The sequence below is a fragment of the Phyllopteryx taeniolatus genome, chromosome 4 (genome assembly GCF_024500385.1).
Source record: "Phyllopteryx taeniolatus isolate TA_2022b chromosome 4, UOR_Ptae_1.2, whole genome shotgun sequence".
In the NCBI taxonomy this organism is placed as follows: domain Eukaryota; kingdom Metazoa; phylum Chordata; class Actinopteri; order Syngnathiformes; family Syngnathidae; genus Phyllopteryx; species Phyllopteryx taeniolatus.
This window is the reverse complement of record NC_084505.1, coordinates 17,112,218-17,135,328: the sequence shown is the minus strand read 5'-3', so window position 1 is coordinate 17,135,328 and position 23,111 is coordinate 17,112,218. Positions and strand designations below refer to the sequence as shown.

General features: G+C 40.5%; 1 protein-coding gene across 8 annotated transcripts in view; it reads left to right on the top strand.

The window, feature by feature from the left end:
- Positions 1 to 23,111, top strand: part of rptor (regulatory associated protein of MTOR, complex 1) — a 155,452-nt gene that overhangs the window by 49,127 nt on the left and 83,214 nt on the right. For all 8 annotated transcript variants that reach the window (XM_061770032.1, XM_061770037.1, XM_061770031.1 and 5 more), the window contains 3 exons: positions 6,463 to 6,522; positions 14,526 to 14,626; positions 18,057 to 18,201. In XM_061770032.1, coding sequence (XP_061626016.1) covers positions 6,463 to 6,522; positions 14,526 to 14,626; positions 18,057 to 18,201 — 306 coding nt within the window. The remainder of the gene's footprint in view (positions 1 to 6,462; positions 6,523 to 14,525; positions 14,627 to 18,056; positions 18,202 to 23,111) is intronic.

Below are 23,111 nucleotides of genomic sequence, written 5' to 3'. Positions count from 1 at the left end.
TCATTACTCCACTGAGGAGACATTGTTTCTTGGCTATTGAAAGACCGCAATAAATTAGACAAATAGTAACCATATATTTTCAGAATACAGAATATTATCAGTTTAAAATAACCTTATGTAATATTTACAAAAGTCAGCTGACCGCCATGTTTTCATTGCTGTACTTCAAATGCTCTCATTTATATAAATGTTGTTTGAAGTCTCTCCGATGTTATGAATAATTCCTTTTCACATGCATACGCACTCGCGCATGTCTTTGTGCATTTTAAGTACAGACGCCAGATAGATGATTTAATGCGTTTTCCATTCAAAATTCAACCCCGGCTTAAAATTTTTCATGACGCATGTACTGTAAGTGAGAGTGACAGACTACCTTCAAGAGGTGCCCTACAGCTGCCATAAAGTTTCAGTTTGTCTTCCTCTGCTCTAAATCCACATCCTGCTATGACCTTCATCATAATGAACTCTGTGTTATGTCTTTAATATTGATATCCCTCACCAGCATCCTATTTCACAGAACAAGTTTCTGAATGATATTGACTCAACTGTTGCTCGAAGCACTCAAGCTCTGTAGATGGATGTTGTGGCTTGCATGGGACTGCCTGTTTTGTCAGACAACAATGTATTTGCTTTATTTAGTTGTAAGGGGCATTGAATTTAGTATTATGCATTTAAAATTCAACAAATCAACTTAACAACCAACATACATTAAGTATTGAGTACCTGAGGCCTTTATGATGAATAGTCCTCTAACATATTAAAAGTCATTATAAACTCAACACTGTGTCAGGAACACAGATTCTGGTAAGAGGGAATCATTTAAAATTCCGAACAAAATTTGTGACTGTCATAACAATTTGGTTGAGTAGAGTCCTTGTGCTTGAACCCCTCTTTTAAGATTCAGCATACCATATGTAGCCTGCTTCCTTCTCTCCGCCAATTTAAACCTCAGCGCACCATTACCTCATTATTCTCCTCTCCTCATATGAAATTTTGCATGTCTTGCTGTTACTCTTGAGTTTTCCTCTACTTAATTTTACATGGTCCTAGAAAATGAGAGGAAGGTCTATGTATAGTTTATGGCAGAGTTTGTGAGTGGGTGACGGGATGCACTGATGTGTTTGCATTCCTTGGTTTTCAAATTTTAATGAGAAGCAGCAAGGGATGGATGATGGTGGTACAGAAAGCGAGACAAGAAACAAGCTCTGTGCATGCTTACATTACATTGCTCAGGCGAGCAGAAAACAATTACCAATAAAGATCCATCTTCAATGCAGATCCAGGATGTGGAAAATGTAAAGGAGCAGGACATACAGTCCCCTCCAAAAGTATTGTAACGGCAAGGTCCTTTGGCTTTGTTGTATACTGAAGACATTTTGGTTTCAGATCAAAAGATGAATATGAGATGAAAGTTCGGAATCCCAGCTTTCATTTCATTGTATTTACATCTCGATGTATTAAACAACTCAGGACAGAGCACCTTTTGTTTGAAGCCACCCGCTTTTAAAGTGAGCAAAAGTATTGGAACATAAATTAACTTAAAGTGACTAACATTTAATATTTGGCAGCCTCTTTCAGTTCTCGTTTGTTTCTGGGGGTTTCTCCCTTCAGTCTCTTCTTTAGGAGGTGAAATGCATGCTCTATTGGGTTAAGGTCCAATGATTTACTTGGCCACTCTAAGACCTTCCACTTTTTTCCCCTGATGAAGTCCTTTGTTCTGTTGGCAGTGTGTTTTCGGTCATTGTCTTGTTGCATTATGAAGCTTCTCCCTATTAGTTTGGATGCATTTTTCTGTAAATTGCCAGACAAAATGGTTCTGTGGACTTCATAATTCATTCTGCTGCTACCATCATGAGTTACATCATCGATAAAGACTAGTGAGCCAAGCCAAGCCCAAACTATGACATTACCTCCACCATGCGACAAAGATGAGCCCGTGTGTTTTGTATCGTAAGCAGATCCTTTCTTTCTCTACACTTTTGCCTTTCCATCACTTTGGTAGAGGTTAATCTTGGTATCATCAGTACATAAAGTGTGTTTACCATGAAGAGAGGAACACAGATGAGATTTTAATAGATTAAGGGGCTGGGCTCACGTAACTACATTTTATTTTTTTATATCATCTGGGGCTCCCCCGACATACACACAAACACACTCGTTCTGTTCTACGACCCTGGCTTCAGCCAAGGCTTCAGTTTTACAGAGGAAAATAAAACCATTGTAACAATTATACGTGGACAAACTATCCTACTTTGTCCTTGTTTGAGGATCTTCTCTAATCTCTTGATGTAGGATAATCTACAAAGTACACTTGCACCACATGTGAACTAGTTGCGTCATTTCAAGAGATTTTATAAAGGTTTCTAAGGTTTTCTTCCGAATAACTCATTGTGCCTACACACACACACACGCACACACCAAAATCTGGTCTTGCTTTGCTTAGCATTACATTCACTACAGAACTTGTACCTTCTGTTTTATATCGTTAAGATCTCAGACTAGTTGGGTTTCAATTTAGTTTCACCTTCTGCTGGTTTCTGCAAGTGGTTTCAATCAATTGATGCCTCCAATGCATCAAGAAATAGTGACTACACAGCCCTTTTTTTTTTAACTAACTCGGGCTGCACAGTTAATTGAATTTTAATCGTGATCGCAATTTTGGCTGCCGCAATTAAATGAGCCTGATCGTCAGCGATTTTATTTATTTATTTTTTTTTACATTTAAAATGTGCGCACCGCTATTGTGAAAAGTGCTTCATTTGCAGCAGTGCCGCAGCCTAGTCCGTCTGCCACCAGGAGGCGAATGTATGGTTAGAGCTTCATTCAGCGCCGGCCCCACGCCACGGGCCAACTTCAAAACAGCTAATTTTGTCTTCTCACGATCATAAAAATGTTATAACTGAAGAAAAATGATTGTGCCGCGGCACAAAAAAACTCCAATTTCTTGAACTTCAAGGCTTTTAAACACAGTGGACATTTAAAAAGACATGCACATGTATTTATTCCTCATTTATGTATTTGTTGTACTTCGGTTGACCCTTAGTTTCACTGTTTACTGTTTGATGCGTTCTTCTTGAAAGATATGTATTAGCAGTGATTAGTGAAATAAATTCTCTGCATAGGATGAATGACATTTTCTGAATCTGGTAAGATTAATGTCTTGGATTAGTAGTAAACTATACCAAGCTCGAGAAAGTAGAGAGCTTTCCAGGACCCAGTAGAAACTTTGTGCCACATCTTCCTTCTGTACTTTCTTCTTCAAAATGTATTCTAAAACTTTATCTGGTTTCATGCCATTCCAAATAACTCTGGTTCTGTCCTTTCTGTCTCTGCCGTCAGCCTTTTTATGCATGTCAACTTTCAGTATTATCATCAGTATTAGAACATTTAGTTCACCTGTCACAATCCTTAGCGGAGTGGCCCTAAGTAATCCTTTCTAAATGGCCAGAGATGAGAACACCCGCACGTTAAAGGTCACAACACTTATCCTCCTCTTTTTAATGTTTTTATTTATAGGCTCTTTACTGGTTTTACATTCCTTATCCCGTGGTCGTAGCTTTCCGTAGACAGAGTGATCGTAAGGATGAGAAGTTTTCACCAGTGATTCATTGACATTATTGTTATGGGGTGTTGTGTGTAGATTTTTGAGGTGAACGATGAATTTAATGTTTTGAGGAATACGGCTGTAACATAACAAAATGTGAAATACTGTGAATACTTTCCAGCTGCAGTGTTCATGACACCCGCAGATCACCTGAGCTGTCAGTGCAACTCTGTAGACCTGGGTTGTGTATTCTCTTGTCGCTTATACGCTGATGACTGCTGCACCATTTGTTATCATCAATAAAAGTAGCACCGATTGACATAATTTTAGCCAGAACCGAGATTGTGTTATGCCTCTTTCTTTAGGTCTTTCAAACACTTTTTTTCTGATTGAGAGAAAAGAAGTGACGAGAAAGAATATCCACCAGAATTTACCGCACACAAAAATCTGGTGGTTTAGTACTTTTGTCCATCGTTGTAGTTGTTTCAGTGTCATAGCAATTGGCGATAATTGATAGTAGCCATATCTATGACTATGACTTCCATTAAGCACTTATAAGATCTGTTACTGGTTTAATTTTGCCATTGTGATTTGAATCATCTGTGACTGGTCTTGTGGATTTGAGAAGATGAAGCCATAGACGTAGCTTCTACTTGTATTACAATAATCTCAATGTTGAAATATTACTGAAACATAATTACCTGTATTTTTAAACAAATCTATTAAATAGATCGTGTCTGGAAACAATGAGTCGCAGCCCTGGAACAATGAGTCCGTGCAACTTATCATTACGGAGTACATATACAGTAATCTGCTATATTACGGTTGTTGCTTTGCGGTCCCGCTATGTTGCAGATTTGTATTTGTACATTTATACAGTATTTTTGTGTTATCCGTTGCTCTTGCTTTCAATATATTATGTTTCAGCCTGCCATAGTCGCACATTTTTTAGAACAAAATATTTTCCCCAAAACTCAAAATAAACAATAGCGTCAATGTGTTTTTATGGCATTCATATAATGATATTATAATGCATAATAATTCAAGTACATCCTTTTTAAGAACAATTAACTTTCAATTCTGAAGAACATCGAACATTGGCATTGTAATGTAGATCAACAAATAAAATAGCTTAACTAAATAAACAATATAAATAAATCAGATGCCTTACATTTTAATATCACTATTTTTGTCTTGTCTTGTTTTTATTGTATGAATGTTGTCGTGTTATACACTGTATAAGTTCTGCTGCCTCTTGGCTTTTGAAAGAGAGATTTTATCTCTCAATAAGCTTTTACCTGGTTAAATATAGGATGAAATATAAAATAAGGCCTGGCCCTCGAGCTGCTGGACTGTTATGTGAGACCTTAACCTGTCAATCAAATGACGCTTAAAATGGGTTTGCTGAAGTCAACTACTGCCTGAATATTGATAACGTGTGGTGCTGTGGTTATGGTATATAAACAGTTAACTTTCTCATATATATATATATGTGTGTGTGTGTGTGTGATGTGTGTGATGTGGGCAACACGCAACTCCGAGCGCTGATGTTCGGTTGAGTGAGTTTTTTTTAGATCCAGCCCTTAGCTTGCTAGCTCATAAGCTCGCAGGCTAGCGAATGTAATAAACGGTTAACTTTCCCTTAAGGTTTCCAGTTGTGGTTGTGTTGCAAACGCTGTTCTGCCAGCGGCTTGCTGCGTCGTGAGTGGCCCGGCGGGTGTTACCACAACAATAAAAATGTATCAAGTCCAGAAAAATCTCCCGTGTCCATTTCATGGAACGATAACCCATCCCACTCTGCCTCTGATTGGCTAGTACCAAAAATGTATACTTTTGATTTGCTGTGTGTCGAAGCTCTTCACCAACACACACACAGCACACACACACACACACACACAGGTAGGGTCTTAAAACCACGTGTCTACAGACGCAGAATGACTATGCTTCATGCGTCCCTGCTAATTGGGACGCACATCAAACGAGATCCCTGTCTTACCGTATTGTATTATTATAGTTAGCATTTTGTGACAGTTTCATCTAATAATAATTGATCTCAATGGGAAATTTAGTTTTGAAAGTCAAACAAAGCCAAGTTCGATCAGTGTCACAGAATGGTTTGAACAGATTAAACGTTGGTAATGACCCAAATTATTTTTTGATGTTGTAGTTATTACACCAGTGTGGCAAAGTTCTTTCACCAAAATGTTTTGAATGCTAAAATACAATATTATTTTCAAAATAACAAAAAACAAACACTTAAACTATACGAAAGTAGTAAATCACATTATTTTAATTAATTCATTAATTTTATAGTTGATTATTACATTCGTGAACAAATGAAAAAGAAACTGGTGGTTGAATATAATGCTCAATTAATTTATGACTTCTCACAAAATACCTGTAAGTGGCTCAAATTTGGGTATAAAAAGGTGAACTCCGTTTGAAATACCTCATTGCTGTTCCACACCGTAAAGTGTCAAATGCTCATTGATAGTGAAGGAGTCCATGTAAACCACCTCTTTGTGCTGGATGTTCTTTTCCCGTTTTTATGACGGGTGGTTTATTACATTTATTCAGCACTATACCTGGCCTCCTGCAGTTGTATAATTCCACACACAAATGCAGTGTCTCAGTGACTCTGCTCTCGTCTGTCAAGAAAACTTGCTGTGACTTACAGTTAACAGAGCCACTGTAAACAATACTACTACTGCTAGTACTACTACTACTACTACTGCTGCTGCTAATACTCAGTACTATAACTGAGCCAATTTACACCTGCTGGGGAAATTATTATCTCTGAAGTTCTGAGTGTTTTAGAAATAGATGGCCTGTCATCACAGAAATAAAAGCTGTATTGTCACTTTTAGTACTTTTATTCTTCATCACTGAACAACACTGATTTCCTGTCTTTTTTTAAGGTTTTGTATGCAGAAGAGTGCCAAGTTGGTGCCAGGTGTGACATTAGACCTTATTGAGAAGTAAGTGATATTTTTAAAGCTACTGCCGCTCTTCAAACATACACAATTGCAAGTAAAAGTATGTGAACACTTGGATTTCTGCATAAATCTAATCATGAAATATGATCTGATCATCATCGAAGTCACAAGAATAGACATAAACAGTTACTCAAACTAATACCACACAAACAGTTATGTTTCTGTGCTTTTGTTGGGCACACCATGTAAACCTAGGGTGACTACACTTAATAGCTAGTACTATAAATAACCATACCAAAATGATCTACCTACTATAAATATGTACATATAAAAGTGTATGTATATATATATATATATATATATAAATTACGCTCCAAATTTCCCTTCTTCAGAATAGCAATGGGAAACATTCAAATGAGGCAAATGCACTTTAAATATAACAAATGTCCTCCTCCCATTCCGTATTGAAGTGGAAGTGTTTTGGCCTTTTACTGGTCAACCTCCCCCATTTATTTTTACCCTTAAGTTCAGTAGAAATAAATTAGGCAAATGGGGCAACTCTGTTTAATGGGCATGCGTGCTGACCCATGTGTCAGAAATAATCAAATGTTAGATTGGTTGTCCTGTACATCAATCAAGTGACAAATGTAATGCGGATGAAAGTCACATTTTTTTTAATACCAATGCGACACACAACCTTTGCGATGAATTGTAATGGGCGCCACTTGTCAACAGTCACAGTTCAGGGTGAAAAAAAGTACTGATATGTCACCCCTCCTGGGAAAGGCTAATGACTTCTCCAAGAGTTAGCTGGAGTCAGGAGTGAGCCACCCTAGAATACAATCAATTTGATAATTTTGAAGATTTTGTTTAAAGTTGCCCTGCTGTGCAAAAACACACCAGTTTTGAGTTTTCGATTCTCAAGAAGTATTCCCCAATGGGAACCGTGCCTCACACAAAAGAGCTCTCAGAATACCTACTATTAAGAATTGTTAACTTGCATGAAGCTGGAAAGGGTCACAAAGGTATCTGCAGTGAATGTCTTGATGGTCATCAGTCTATGGTAAGATTTTGATCAGCAAGATTACGATTAAGATTGGAAAAAAAAAAAGTGAGTTGTTTTATATCATGATCGATATCGATATTGACTGATATGAAAAATAATCTTGTGCTAGGATTTTTTCCCATATCGCCAAGCCCTACTATACATAGAGAAAGTTCAGCACTGTTCCCATTCTCTCTATGAGTGGTAAAAAAATGAGGTAAAAATAAAGAAACCTTGAATGTCGGCTAAAGAGTTACAATCTCTAGCGCATTCTAACTAGGGCTGCGCAATATATAAAGACAAGACAGACAGTTTGACCAATCAGATGCAACCATCAATGCACATCGCCATTCATCCACAGCCAGTACTGGCTACTGTGTGGATTGTACACTACCATCAAAACATCCCAAAAATATAGCTGAATTTAACCTATTTTGTAAGGTGGAAAGGTCCAAAATTCCTCTTGACGGTTGTGCAGGGCTATTCTGCAACTACAGCAAACAGGTGGTTGAGGTTATTGCTACCAAAGGAGATTCACCACTTTTAAAACATACATTTTCCACCCAGTACTGTGAAATGTACATGTTGAGTTCAGTAAAAACATGGAAATAAATAATTGTGTGGATCACATACGTTTCCTTTTACTTACTGTATATGCATGCATGGCAACAAAGTCCATCGCAAAGTTTCCATTACTGCTAAAGGATATTCACACTTTAAAAACATACATTTTCCACCCAGTACTGTGAAATGTACATGTTTAGTTCAGTAAAAACATGTAAAATAAATAATGTTGTCGATCTTTTCCTCTTACCTACTGTATATGCATGCACTGCAGCAAAGTCCATAGAGAACATTATCTGTTTTCTCAATATCGGTCTTGTCTAAATTGGGCTCTACTCCCTGTTGTCAGCCCCCATGTTGTTGATAGTCACCATGGAGTTACAATTCTCTACCTTTGTCTTCCACCTTCCAGCCAAAGCAGGGGTAGTTTGGCAGAATTAAAGCTGCATATTTCTTAAGGAAAGGGCTGCTGCCAACTGGCTGAGCAAAGAACATGTTTTGCTCTTAGGCACACTCTCCCAGATTTATATTGGTTGTCATTTCCAGATTTGAGTAGATCAGAACTGAGTGTGTTTGTGCAGCAGAGAGTAAAATTACAGCTGTGAACTAAATTGGCTGAAGAAACCGTAAATACAGTTGCAAGAAAAAGTGTGCAAACCCTTTAGAGTTAGCTGGATGTCTGCATAAATCATGAAATGTGATCTGACCTTCATGTAAATGACAACAAAAGACAGTATTCTTTACCTAGTACCTCACAGACCTAGTACCATGTTTTTACTGAACATCATAAACATCACAGTGCAGGGTGGAAAATGTATATGAGCTTTTGGATTCAGTCAGTGGTTATTCCTCTTTTGGCAGCACCAACCAAACATTTCCTGTAGTTGCAGATCAGACCTGCACAATGATCAGGAAGCATTTTGGACCATTCCTCTTTACAAAACCATTTCAGGTCAGCTATATTCTTGGGATGTTTTGTCGGAAACTCTCTTTTGAAGTCATGGCGCAGCATCACAATCAGGTTGAGGTCAGAACTCTGAACTGACTGGGCCACTCTAGAAGGTGTATTTTCTTATGTTGAAGACATTTAGTTGTTTATTTCCTTCTGTCTGGTGGGTCATTGTGCTGTTCTATCGCCCATTTTCTACTCTTAAGTTGTACTGCGAAATGTCTTCCATTTCCATTAATGATAGAAATGCATCCAGGCTCTGAGGAAGTGTTTTCAAACCATGATGTCTCCTACATCATACTTCATACTTGGGTTAGGTTCTGATGGTGGCGTACTGTGCCTTTTTTTTTTTTTTTTTTTTTTGTCCACTCATAGGGTTGCGTGTTCCTGACAAGCAACTCAATTTGTCTTTGATCTGTTCATAAAATAGTTTGCCAGTAACGCTGTGGAACATCCAGGCCAATGGCATCTATTCTTGTTTAATGTTTTACTTATTGTTGATTTGTTAGCATGTGACAGTCTAGGATTTTTCTTCACCTGATTGAGCACGTTGCACAGACCTGTTGCAATCATCTTAACAGGGCTTGCCATTCCTTGGGAGAGTAGCAAATGGCTGAACTTTCTCCATTCATGGACACTATTTTACCATAGACTTTTGTGACCCTTTCCAGCTTCATGCATGTTAACAATTCTTAACTGTAGGTATTTGGAGAGCTCTTTTTGCAAAGCATGTTTGAGATCAGGCAATTTTTCTTGAGAATGGAAAACTCAAAACTGGTGTCCAAATTATACACACACAAATTTATATATTGGAATAAAATCACCGACTATACGTTTGTGTATCTGTGTAAGTAGAGAAGAAACAAAACCTTGCCGTTCCAATACTTATGGAGGTGCGCTATTGGCAGATTTTGCAGCAGAAATTCAGTCGTACTATATGTATGTTTTAACATGTTGAAGTTGATTTACAAGCACATCTATGCATCATAAAACTGTAGTAAAAATATACCTTCATGATCAATCATCTGTTCAAAATGAGGTTCAATTTTCATTTTTCCGCACTTGGTTTATGAAAACGAAGCAAGGGTCAGCTATTCATGTGCTTCTTCGCTCTTCATCTGCCAAATGAAGGCAACCTGGGATTGCTCATTTGCTCTTTATTTTTCAGCATACAACTTTGACAGGTGCTAAAGTAATCAGTCAGTGATTAAATTTAAATTTAAAACAATCACAATGGTTCCTTACTTGGTCCAAGACGCAATCCTCCACAATGTTTCATGGAAAATAGTTAAGCCGTTTTTTTTTGTTCTGGTAACATACATGCGCATATGGATACATATTTTACTTAGTCCTACAAGAATGGTATTGCTGGAATGTATAATTAAACAGAGTGCAGAAGTCATAAAAAATAGAGCATTATATGAGAGCTGTAAAGATTTGACTGAGTTATTGAACAAAAATCCAATAATGACAGCATGTGGGAGCCAACTATCTAGGCAGCCTGACTGCAAGGAGTAAAGTTCAAGATGAAGCTCAGTAAATCTGTGTAAAGAAAGCAGGCATGTTTGAGCAAGAGAAGAACAAATCTTTATGCAATCTGACACTGTGATGTGAAGGAAGAGTTTTGAGTAAAAAATTAGATTATGTGGATTATATGCACTTGAGTAAAGTTTGAGAAAGAAAAATATACAGCTCTGCTTTCCCATAGAAACTTTACCCCTTGTTCCTAAAATACCTCAACCCAACACACATTGTCAAACTTTTTTTTTTTTCTTCCCCCCACCAATTCACTCATTTTGAATTTGATGCGGCGCCACGGCGGACGACTGGTTAGCACATCTGCCGCACAGTTCCGAGCACCGGGGTTCAAAACCTGGCCCCACCTGTGTGGAGTTTGCATCCTCTCCCCGTGCCTGCGTGGGTTTTCTCCGGGTACTCCGGTTTTCTCCCACATCCCAAAAACATGCATGCTAGGTTAATTGAAGACTCTAAATTGCCCGTAGGCGTGAATGTGAAAGAATGAATATGAATGAAACATGATAATTACTAAATGTGGAATATGAAGAAAATGAATCAAGTGAAACCACATTTTTTGTATAGAGAACTTGTTTGATATAAAAGAGAAAATGATAAACAACATTTTATTGACAGATGAAACAAAAATAGAGCTTTTTGGCAATGCACACAAACACTATGTTTACAGACGGCGCAATGAAGCCTTTGAGAAAACGAACACTGCTCAAGCACGGTGGAGTATCCGTTATCGCTGTGGGGCTACGCTGTTACATGTGGTACTGGTGTCCATGACTGTATCACAGGTATCATCCATCCATCCATTTTCTTTAGCGCTTATGCTCACTAGGGTCGCGGGCCGGTGGAGCCTATCCCAGCTATCTTCGGGTGGGAGGCGGGGTACACCCTGAACCGGTCGCCAGCCAATCGCAGGGCACATAGAAACAAACAACCATTCGCACTCACATTCACACCTACGGGCAATTTAGAGTCCTCAATCAACCTACCACGCATGTTTTTGGGATGTGGGAGGAAACTCGAGTGCCCGGAAAAAACCCAGCCAGGCACGGGGAGAACATGCAAACTCCACACAGGCGGGGCCAGTATCTGAACCCCAGTCCTCAGAACTGTGAGGCAGATGTGCTAACCAGTCATCCACCGTGCCGGCACAGGTATCATGGAATCCAAAAATTATCAAGAGATTTTAGAGCGAAATATCTTACATGGTGCAAGAAAACTTGGTTTGAGGCAAAGATCATGGGTCCTTGAGCAAGACAAAGACCCAAAGCACACATCTAAAAGCACACACTAATGGTTGAAAATGAAAAAAATTGACTGTTTTAAAATGGCCACCAATGAGTCTCAATCCAATTAAAAAATCTTTTGGGGGAGCTGAAATCTGCCGTTGGGGGAAAGAACCCTGCAAATGTGCAAGAACTTGAACAAATTACAAAGGAAGAATGGGAGGAAATGCCACATGAGAAGTGCATATAGCTTATAGATGGATACAAGAAACATTTGGAGGCTGTCATCGCTGCCAAAGGGTGTACAACCAAATATTAAGGAGGGAGTGCCAATATTGCTGCACATGCTGTTTTCAGTTTTTCTTTTCTTTGAAATTACAATGTCCAAGTTGAAAAAAAACAATCTTTGTTAAATTACTTTGGACCTCCAATTAAAAGATCCTGATGATATAAGTTTGATACATTTCCATTTATTTCTGAAGATATTACACGTTATGCAAGAAATGAAGGGGTGCCAATAATGGGGAGCACGAGAAGATGTATTATATGTCTCCTTTAAGTTTGTTTGGCACACCTCCACACTAGCAAACATAAAGCCTACTCCCCAAATTTTGAATGTTTAAAATGTAACGAGACTGACTCACTAGCCCATAATAAACGCATAGGGCCTCATTTACTAAAGGTTTTGCGACTGCAAAAACAGGCTCAAATTTGATTACTAATGCAAACAGATGCGAAATGTGATCTATTGTCTGAGGGCACCCAGTTGTGCAAAATTAGTTCATTTAGTGCATTCTGGGAAGAGTATATGCTAAGAGATTAAATAAACATGAAATGTGGTTTATCAAAATTTAGATGAATTTCTGATTTTGCATGTTTAAGTACTGCGTCTGAAAGGCAAGTACAAACTGGCATGCACAGCCGAGCCAGAGTAGTGGATGTGAAATGAGAGGGAGGGGGGAGAACTTTTCCACTCGTGCAAACATTTTTAAAATGCCAGAAACAAAAATGACCAGGACTTTCTCTATTCAGTGATGTAATTTCCGTGCGTATGGGTCTTTTCAGCGCACTGCAGCATTTGACGCTCGCCTCTCGGAGAGCAGTTTTTCTGGTATGCTGTCCCAAGGTGTAAACCCAGTGTTAAATAGGATGGGCAGTCATATCCAATTTGCACCCATTCGCGGCGAGTTAGAATTTGATGAGGTGGCTGGTTTCCCCAAAATTATTAGAGTAATGTATTTCTGTCACCTTTTCTCTTCTGTAATCTGTTTTTGTCTTTCGCTAACACTTCTAAGTCCATCACTTCAAACTTTATTTTGCGTTTGCTGAGCTCTCCCAAATGCTACATATTGAAAACCACAGAGCTACCTAAAGCACAAAAAACTCTTGCCACTAAATACGGCAGTCTCCAGCACCTTTACACCTGTTGCCCGCAATCCGTTAGAGTGAGTAAACCTAATTTAGAAGCCGCTATTTGGGATCTTGGTTAAAGATTGCAATCTTAGTAGATCACGCACAACACACCCACCAACAGCGGGAGTGAACATGTAATTTAGCATCCGCTACTTGGATCTTAATAAGTAAGCTTTCTTTTGTTACAAATTATGGAGTTTAAAGTTATTAGAGGAATTTTCGTGGCTGTGTATGTGGGTACCAGATTGTTTAAAATATGTAAACAGTATTTATACTTTACATATTTGAGACAAAGATTACAACAGTACACGTATTTACTTAAGTATTTAATTATAAAACCTTATACAGTAATTAACGTTCATCAACATTGCCTTCTGAGAGAGGCGAAGAGGCTTGCGTTGGTGGCGGAGGAGAGGCTCTCACTTGACTCGTAGAGGCTTTAGGTTCACTCGGAGACTCTTCTGCTGGAGGCGCTGATGGTCTAGCTGGGGTTTTACCTTGGAGAAAAACATGGTGATGGGTAGTTGTTGTCTTTGTTTTTTCTTTTGCTTCAAAATTCCCTTGTACAAGGACATAAGCCCGTCTCTTATTACGCGGAGTTACCACACGTTTCGCTTCCTAATTTAAGCAGTTTTGCGGATGTTTGCTTCTCAACTCATCTCTTTGTTTGGCATGCAGGGAAACCTTCTCTCGCGGGCATCAACAAGAAACAACGCGTCTTTCCGCAATATGGCTGCCGATATGGCTGTATTTTTTTTTTTTAGGAATATTTTGGAAAAACCCGCGAAGCACTCAAGCCACAAAACGTGAAGCGCGAAGTGGCGAGGGAACACTGTATTGCAAATTGTTCATCAACCATAAATGTAAATTTTACATATTGCCACTTTACCAATATCTTAAGTATGTTTTTATCAAAAGATACTTTCTCTAAAAAAAAAAAAGCAAATTGGGCAATGCATGGACAGCAACGATATGCAGCACAGTACAGTGCTTCTACAGTATACAAACTTAATTTAAGTCTAAAATAATCAAAGGTCTCATCTTGCAAAATGCTTCTGTTTGCCCTGAGTGGGCCTTCTGTCTCTCAATTCATGGTCTGTGAACAATTGTATATCCATACATAGATATCTAGAGTCCGTTTGCACTCATCGTCTGTCCGTCTCACTGAATTAAAGCCTAAGTGCCTGTAAATGTAAATACCCTCAAATGTGTGTGGTGACAGTGTTGAGTGATTGCCACTTTGTGTTCTGAGTCATCTTTGTGACATGGAGTGAGCGGCTGACACTGAGCCATCTGTGTTGTGTTATGTTGTGAGCAGGATCCCTGGCAGGCTCAACGACAGGCGCACTCCCCTCGGTGAACTCAATTGGATCTTCACAGCCATCACCGATACCATTGCATGGAACGTGCTGCCCAGAGGTTAGTCGCTCCACGCAAAAGCAAACTTCCTGAGAACTTCAAATCAAGACCTCTAATAAAACAATAATAGTAGCAGTAATGGAGTAGTAGAAGTAACAGTAATCCCTACTAGCTGAAAAAGAAAATGTTTTCTCACATATCCAAATTCATTTTCATTGTGTGTATTGAGACAAGCAAAAGAACTGCAATAACATCCTTCAGACCCTTTCTATCAAATTTAGGTCACTCTAGACCAATGATGGCCAACTTAAATGATCCCGAGGTTTGTACAGTATATCAACATACTGTATGTTGTATCCACAGCAGCCTGGGCCATACAGGGAACATGCACTGACTAATTGACTTATTTTTCTTTTTAATGAAAATCAAAAACATATAAAAGTTTGTGAAAATGAAAAATCATTAATTCTTATTTTATGCCAAAATTAATACTTATGAAGCATTTTATTTACACTTAATGTGGATTCAAATTAGAGACCTTGTTAGTGTCATACAAAGACCCCAATTACACATCATATACTTAAAGTGAACCATTAATAGCTCTTGTAAATATTACCAATTGGCTTACAGCTGGTTAACATGATTTTCTTTTAAAACTGGGGACAATATTTTGCCAGTTCTTGGTAATTTGATCTATTTGTGAGTTTTATCGTAGTTGGGACTTGGGGTTAGTAGTTGGAGTAGGGGTCATCTTAAAAGGAGAGAATGTCCTGGAGGTGCAAAGAGTGTCAGGTCGAGTGATGAAGCTGAAATTTGAAATTGAGGGTATGTTTAATGTAATTTGTGGTTATTTCCCAAAGGTTGGATGTGAACGAAAAGAGAGAGAGAAATTCTGGAAGGAGCTAAATGAAGTACTTCAGAGCATCTCAGGCAGAGAGAGAGAGCCGTTATTGGTGCATATTGTAACGGACATGTTGGTGAAGGAAACAGGGGTCATGGAGAAGTGGTAGGTTTTCAGGAAAGGAGAGAGAGATGGTGGACTTGGCTGTAGTGAACGCTTTTTTTCCCCCAAAAGAGTCAGGAACATAGGGTGACATACAAGAGCAGAAGTAGAAGCACACAGGTGAATTACATCTTGCAGATCATGAAGACCATGAAATGTAAAAGAGGTTACTGACTTTAAGGTAGTGGAAGGGGAGAGTGTAAGTAGACAGCATAGGATGATGGTGTCTCAAGATGACTGTGGTGGTGGTGGTGGTGATGAAAATTAAGAAGACAGAGCAGAGAATGAAGTGGTGGAAGTTGAGAAAAGAAGAGTGTTGTGCAGCTTTTCGAGAAGTGGTGAGAAAGGCTCTCTGTGGGCAGGAGGAGCTTCCAGAAGACTGGACGACTACTGCCAAAGTGATCCGTGAGACAGGCAGGAGATTACTTGGTGTGTCTTCAAGGAAAGGTAGGAAAGGGAAGAAGGACATTTGAAGTGCAAGAAAGCATACCACGAAAAAGATTAGCTTAGGAGAATTGGGACACTGAGTGGACTTAAGAGAGAACGCAAGAATATGTGATGCAAGGTAAAGCTAGAGTTGGCAAAAGCCAAACGAGACATGATGACGTATGCCAGGTTGGACAGTAAAGAAGGAGAGAAAGATCTACAATGGATGCTAAGACAGAGATGATGATCGCAGATGACATTGTGATCTGTAGTGAGAGCAGGGAGCAGGTGGAGCAACATTTAAAAAGGTGGAGGCGTGCACTGGAAAGGCGAGAAATTAAGATTAGCCGAACGAAGTAAGGCAGAATCTATGTGTATGAATGAGATGGGTGGAGGGGGAAGATTGAGGCTACAGGGAGAAGAGATGGCGAGGGTGGAGGACTTAAAATACTGAGGGTACGCTGTCCTTTTCGGTCCTCTCTCATCTTGTCCTATTGGTTAGTTGTTGCATGAGAACTACCTGTTGTCTCCCTGTTCACAAATAAGAACGCGACTTTGTAACATTACTTGTGGTCAAATATCTAGACTGCTGAACTATTGTTCTGCTGTGATTTGCACCCCTATTCCCCTTCACCATTGTGTTCCTCTGTCTGTCCCTTAAAACCCTTTTCTGTCCGGCTGCATTTTCAATAAACAGAATAATAATAATAAATATTATAATAAACAGAGAGAGTATTTCACAACTGTTCCAGAAAAAAAGGCATACAGATCCACCATCCTGAATGGCCCAATAGCTGAACAGGACAGGTTTGTTTAAATCAATCAATCAATCTATCAATCAATCAATCAATCAACCAACCAACCAACCAATCAATCAATTGATATTTGGGGTCAACAGTCCAGTGCAATGGTGAGTGGTAAGGAGGTGACGAAACGGGTCCAAGCATGTTGGAACGGGTGGAGGACACTGTCAGGTATGTTATGTGATAGAATATTAGTAGACGGATGATGAGGAATAGAGCTGCCAGGCAAGAATGGTAGAGGTAGACCGAAGAAAAGCTTGAAATATGTAGTGAGGGAACACATGAAGGCTGTTGGTGTTCGAGAGCATGGTGCAGAAGATAGGCTTACATGGAAAAGGCTGACGCGCGACTCCTAAAGGGATAAGCCAAAAGGAAAAGAAGGTCATAGTTGGGACTAGCCAGAGAGACAACTCTGGCCGTCAGCTAGCCATACCTGATCTAGATATGTTATTTATTACTGGCGTTTTCGTTTTTCATACAGTGCACATCGTTATTTTCATTACCCACCTGTCTTCTATGCAGCACACATCCACAGGCACACTAGCTCCCAGCTCCAGTAGCAATGTGACAACGCTGATGGTTGCCAAAGCCTTTTAAACCCCCCACCTCCAGGGCTCTCCTGATAATGATGCAGCCCACGTCAGGGAGAATACCAGTAATGAGGCTCTGCTGCACACCTCATTCAAATCACACAGACTATTGTCTAACACTGTTATCAGCTCTGTCAAAATATTTATTTCGTGTATCACACACAATCTTGATCATACTGTAAATCAAATACCATAACCATAATAAAAAGCAATACAGCTGCATGAAATTGCTTTGTCCGCATCCTTCCATTTTCTACTGATTATACGGTTTATGGTGACAGTTGAGCTCAAGCCTATCCCAGCTGACTTTGGGCAAGGATGGGTAGACCCTGGACATCAGACATTCACACTGATGGGCAATTTAGAGGCTTTAATTAATGTAACATGCATTTTGGGTGTATATTGTGTCGAAGCCAGAGTACCTGGAGAAAACCCACAGAAAAAACATGATGGCCCAATGTGCCACAGTGCCTTTTGATCCTATATTGGTAAATTAATAGGAATTAAAGAGAAACAATATTTTTTTTCCTGCAGATCTCTGCCCTCTGTTGTCAAAAAACATACACAGGGTGCACCTTCTTGCCTTTCCTTAAGTATCTGAGGTAGTTTTGAAATTTATTAATCAGGTATTTTGTGTTAAATACCTCTTTTGTTCTGTCTGCATGTAGATTTGTTCCAGAAGTTGTTTCGCCAGGACCTTCTGGTGGCCAGCTTATTCCGCAATTTCCTATTAGCAGAGAGGATAATGAGGTCATACAACTGTACACCAGTCAGCAGCCCTCGCTTGCCTCCAACATACATGCATGCCATGTGGTAAGAAACACGAACACAGCTCAGGGTTTGCATGTTAAAATAGTCCAGAAGGTGAAAAGAAAGCATCAATGTACTCAGTGCGCACATCTTTTTTTTTTTGTACATGTTACAGTAAATGACAAAATGCATTCTTGATTGGACAAGAAGTACAGAATGGTAGTATCTACATTTTATGATACTGCAAAGTAACCTTTTTTTTTTAAAGGCCTTGCAGTGATATAAATGCCACCAGCCAAAACTTAATGAAGCTCATTTGTAAAGTGAGAAATCCACCCAAATGTGGAGCAGCTAAACACTGTACAGGAAATGTGAACTAAATGTGCAATACAGTGCCTTTACGTTTTCTAAGATTATCAGTTTCAACTCTATGATTGTACACTGGGTACGGACCCCCTTATATTTTTCACTCTTTGTTATATTGCAGCCATATGCTGCCATATAACACAAAAGTATTTAGGCCCTTTGCTGTGACGCTCATATATTTAACTCGGGTGCTGTCCATTTCTTCTGATCATCCTTGAGGTGATTCTACACCTTCATTGGAGTCCAGCTGTTTTTGATTATACTGATTGGACTTGATAAGGAAAAACACACACCTGTCTTTATAAGACCTTACAGCTTACAGTGTTTGTCAGAGCAAGTGAGAATCATGAGGTCAAAGGAACTGCCTGAAGAGCTCAGAGACAGAATTATGGCAAGGCACAGATCTCGTCAAGGTTACAAAAAACCATTCTGCTGCACTTAAGGTTCCTAAGAGCACAGCGGCCTCCATAATCCTTAAATGGAAGACGTTTGGGACGACCAGAACCCTTCCTTGACCTGGCCGTCCGGCCAAACTGAGCAATCGGGGGAGTAGAGCCTTGGTGAGAGAGGTAAAGAAGAACCCAAAGATCACTGTGGCTGAGCTCCAGAGATGCAGTTCGGAGATGGGAGAAAGTTCCACCAGTCTGGGGTTTATGGCAGAGTGGCCCGACGAAAGCCTCTCCTCAGCGCAAGACATGAAAGCCCGCATGGACTTTGCTAAAATAAACACCTGAAGGACTCCAAGATGGGGAGAAATAAGATTCTCTGGTCTAATGAGACCAAGATTGAACTTTTAGGCCTTAATTCTAAGCGGTATGTGTGGAGAAAACCAGGCACTGCTCATCACCTGTACAATACAGTCCCAACAGTGAAGCATGGTGGTGGTAGCATCATGTCTTGGGGGTGTTTTTCAGCTGCAGGGACAGGATGACTGGTTGCAATTGAAGGAAAGATGAATGTGGCCAAGTACAGGGATATATGATGGACAAAAACCTTCTCGAAAAGCAGCTACATGTGGCTTGCGAGCAATAGGTTCCCGACCTATGGTCCTCTCGCCCAAAGACAGCTGCAATAGACTCGTGTTCCCCCATGACCCTGAAGAGCATAGATGGTTGAAAATAGAAGGATGGGTGGATGGAAACTTCAAAGACAAACACAATCAATTCTGTGATACTGACCATCCTCCCCTCACTTTCCAACAGGGGGAAATAACACTGAACAATGTTTTTACCCCCCTGAGAGCAGCCTACAAGGCCCTTCCCCTCCCGCACCTCGTTGCCTCACCTCATTGTAATGCTAATGCCAGTTTACAGACGACTGGTTAAAGTCACGCAACCAGTTTGGAAACGGGTACGAGTGTGGCCAAAAGGGTCCCTAGAGGCACTTCAAGACTGTTTTGCCACCACAGACAGGACCATGTTCAAACAGGCTGCCACCTACAACTCCATCACTGACCTTCAGGAGTTCACAGAGACTGTTACCGCCTACATTAGCACATGCATGGATGATGTCACCACCATTAAGTCCATCACTGTTCGTGCTAATCAGAAGCCATGACTGACGGCGGAGGTCTACAGACTATTGAAGGTCCGCAACGCTTCTTTTGGATCTGGGGATGAGGAGGGCCTGAGGACCAATCTGTCCTATGGCATCAGGTACACCAAGAGGTAGTACTCCAGGAGGATCTTCCACCGCTTCAGTAACAGCAGTGATACCAGGAGTCTGTGGCGAGGTATTCAGACCATTACGGACTAGAAACCCTCACCACAGACATGTGACAGCTCCACCTCCCTGCTGAATGAGCTAACCGACTTCTTTGCTCGCTTTGAGGCACACAAATGCACACAAGTCTCCAACCCCTCCTGATGACCAGGTGCTGAGACTGACCTGGGACAGCCTGAGAAGATCCCTCAGCAGGATCAAAGCACGTACAGCTCCGGGCCCAGATAGCATACCTGGTCGCGTTCTTAGGGACTGTGCAGCTGAACTCACAGATGTCTTCCCGGACATCTTCAACACCTCCTTGAGTCAGACCGTTGTCCCTACGTGCTTCAAAGACACTACCATCATCCGAAGAAGTCGTCTCCCTCGTGCTTGGTGACTACCGTCCGGTAGCGCTCACTTCATCCTGATTAAGTGCTTCGAGCGTCTTGTCATGCACCACATCAAGTCGTCCCACCTCCCCTACTTGGACCCCTTCCAGTTTGCATATCGGTCCAACCGGTCAACCAATGATGCCATCTCCACCGCCCTCTACTCTGCCCTCACATACCTGGACTCTAAGGACTCATATGTCAGAATAATGTTCATGGACTTCAGCTCAGCATTCAATATCATCATCCCCCAACAACTGATTCACAAACTGGACCAGCTGGGGCTCAACACTTTGATGTGCAACTGCCTGTTGGACATTCTGACAGGGAGACCACAGGCAGTACGGGTCGGCAGCAACACATCCAGCACCATCACCCTGAAGATGGGGGCTCCTCAAGGATGTCTGTTGCGCCCCCTCCTCTTCACCCTGCAGACCTATGACCGGACACCGATACACAGCTCCAACCTCTTCATCAAGTTTGCAGGCGACACAACTGTGGTGGGTCTCATCAGCCACGGGGACGAGACAGACTACAGGAGTGAGGTGAGCCACCTGACTGGGTGGTGCACGGACAACAATCTCTCCCTGAATGTGGAGAAAACCAAGGAGATTGTTGTGGACATCAGGAGAGTGCACTCCCAGCATGCTCCCCTGAACATCAACGGTGCTGCGGTGGAGAGAGTGCGCAGCACCAGGTTCCTGGGAGTGCACATCACTGGGGACTTCTCTTGGACCAACAACATCTCATCACTGGCCAAGAAAGCTCACCGGCGTCTCTACTTCCTGCGAAAGCTGAGAAGAGCCAGAGCCCTGACCCCCATCATGTGCTCGTTCTACAGAGGGACCATGGAGAGCATCCTTACTAGCTGCATCATTGTGTGGTACGGAGCCCGCACTGCATCCTGCTGCAAGACTCTCTATCGCATAGTGGGGGCAGCTGAGAAGACCATTGGAACCTCTCTTCCCTCCCTGCAGGAGATTTACAGCACCCACCTCACCCGCAAAGCCCTCCGCATTGCAAGGGATGTCACCCAGCCTCTTCAGTCTGCTGCCATCAGGGTGGAGACTGGGGAGTCTGCGGGCCAGGACCAGCTGACTTAAAGACAGTTTTATTCATCAGGCTGTCAGGAAGCTGAACTCTCTGCCCGCTCAACCTCTGCGCATGCACACACAAGCGTACACCTCCCCACACTGCCGTCTAATTTCTAAATGTCTTTATGTGCCTTGGTAATCAGACTTTGACTATGTTGCATGTCTCCTAATCTTTTATATTTGCACATTTAATTTACACTTTTTATACTGTATATACCATAGTTTTATTTAGCTTATTTCTAATGATGTTTATTATTTTTTATTAAAATGTTTTGTAGCACCGTGGGCCCTTGAGTACCATAATTTCAATCCTCTGTATGTGCTACGCATATTGTAGAATTGACAATAGAAATACCTTGTACCAGTTTCACCCAAAAAATGTTCTTGGTTCAAACGACACCATCATAAAACCTCGATTAACATTTCAAGCAATGTTTCACTTTTTTATCCTTATTATTATTTTGTTAAAACAACAACAAGTCATGACAAATAAGAAGGGAAAACAAGTATTTTAAATATTAACTGTCACACAGTCACAAGTGTATGTATATGCGCAACCGACTACTTGATTCGGTAAAATGGGTTGAAGCACTTCCTCCTGGCTCGGGTGAATAGCGAAGTAGACCGTGACAAAACCCCGTGGGAAGTTCAAACGTCTAACAAGGTCTTTTTTTTTTTTTAACACAAGATGTCACTTCAGAGCCAACAAAGATGGCAATATTTGAGGTTTAAGCTTTGTTCTTGTTTACATACAGTATATCATGTCATATCTGTATAAATAAATGATTTCATGTAGGCAACTTAAATCCATCAAGAAAACATTTTATTTATTTATTTTTTTAAGCCAGTTCGGCTTCAAACAATATGTTATTAAACCGTAGTCATGCTCATTACCGTAGCATACAATTGAAGTCTCCTAACCTGTTTTCTGGGTTTGGTCACGTGACGTTCCGCATATAGCAGATTCAACCAGTAATGTGATTTACAGTATGTAAAACGTTAAAAGATATTACACACAAAATGCTACTATTTGATAAAAGGGACATGCATGTAACAACGAGCCAGTCACCATCTAACTAGCTAGCAACTAACATGAGAAGCTAAGATAGCAGTCTATGTTAACTCATTGCTCCTTTTTACTAAAATGTACCAAAAGATGGGATTAAAATGATCAACAACAGACGCAGACTATTCCAACTTTAGTAATACTCCAAATTTTGTAAAAAGAAGTTAATCCATTCTACAGCAAAGTGTTTAAACAATAAAAGTCTACCTTACAAGTAAGGACTTGTATGGTGATGCTGGAGCCTTACTGCTTTGAGTATTATTCCACTTATTTCACATTTCTTCCGGTGCATATTATTCTTATCTTGTGCTCTTCTTTTCTTAAGATCCCTTGTTGCTCATTCTTCTTTTGGAA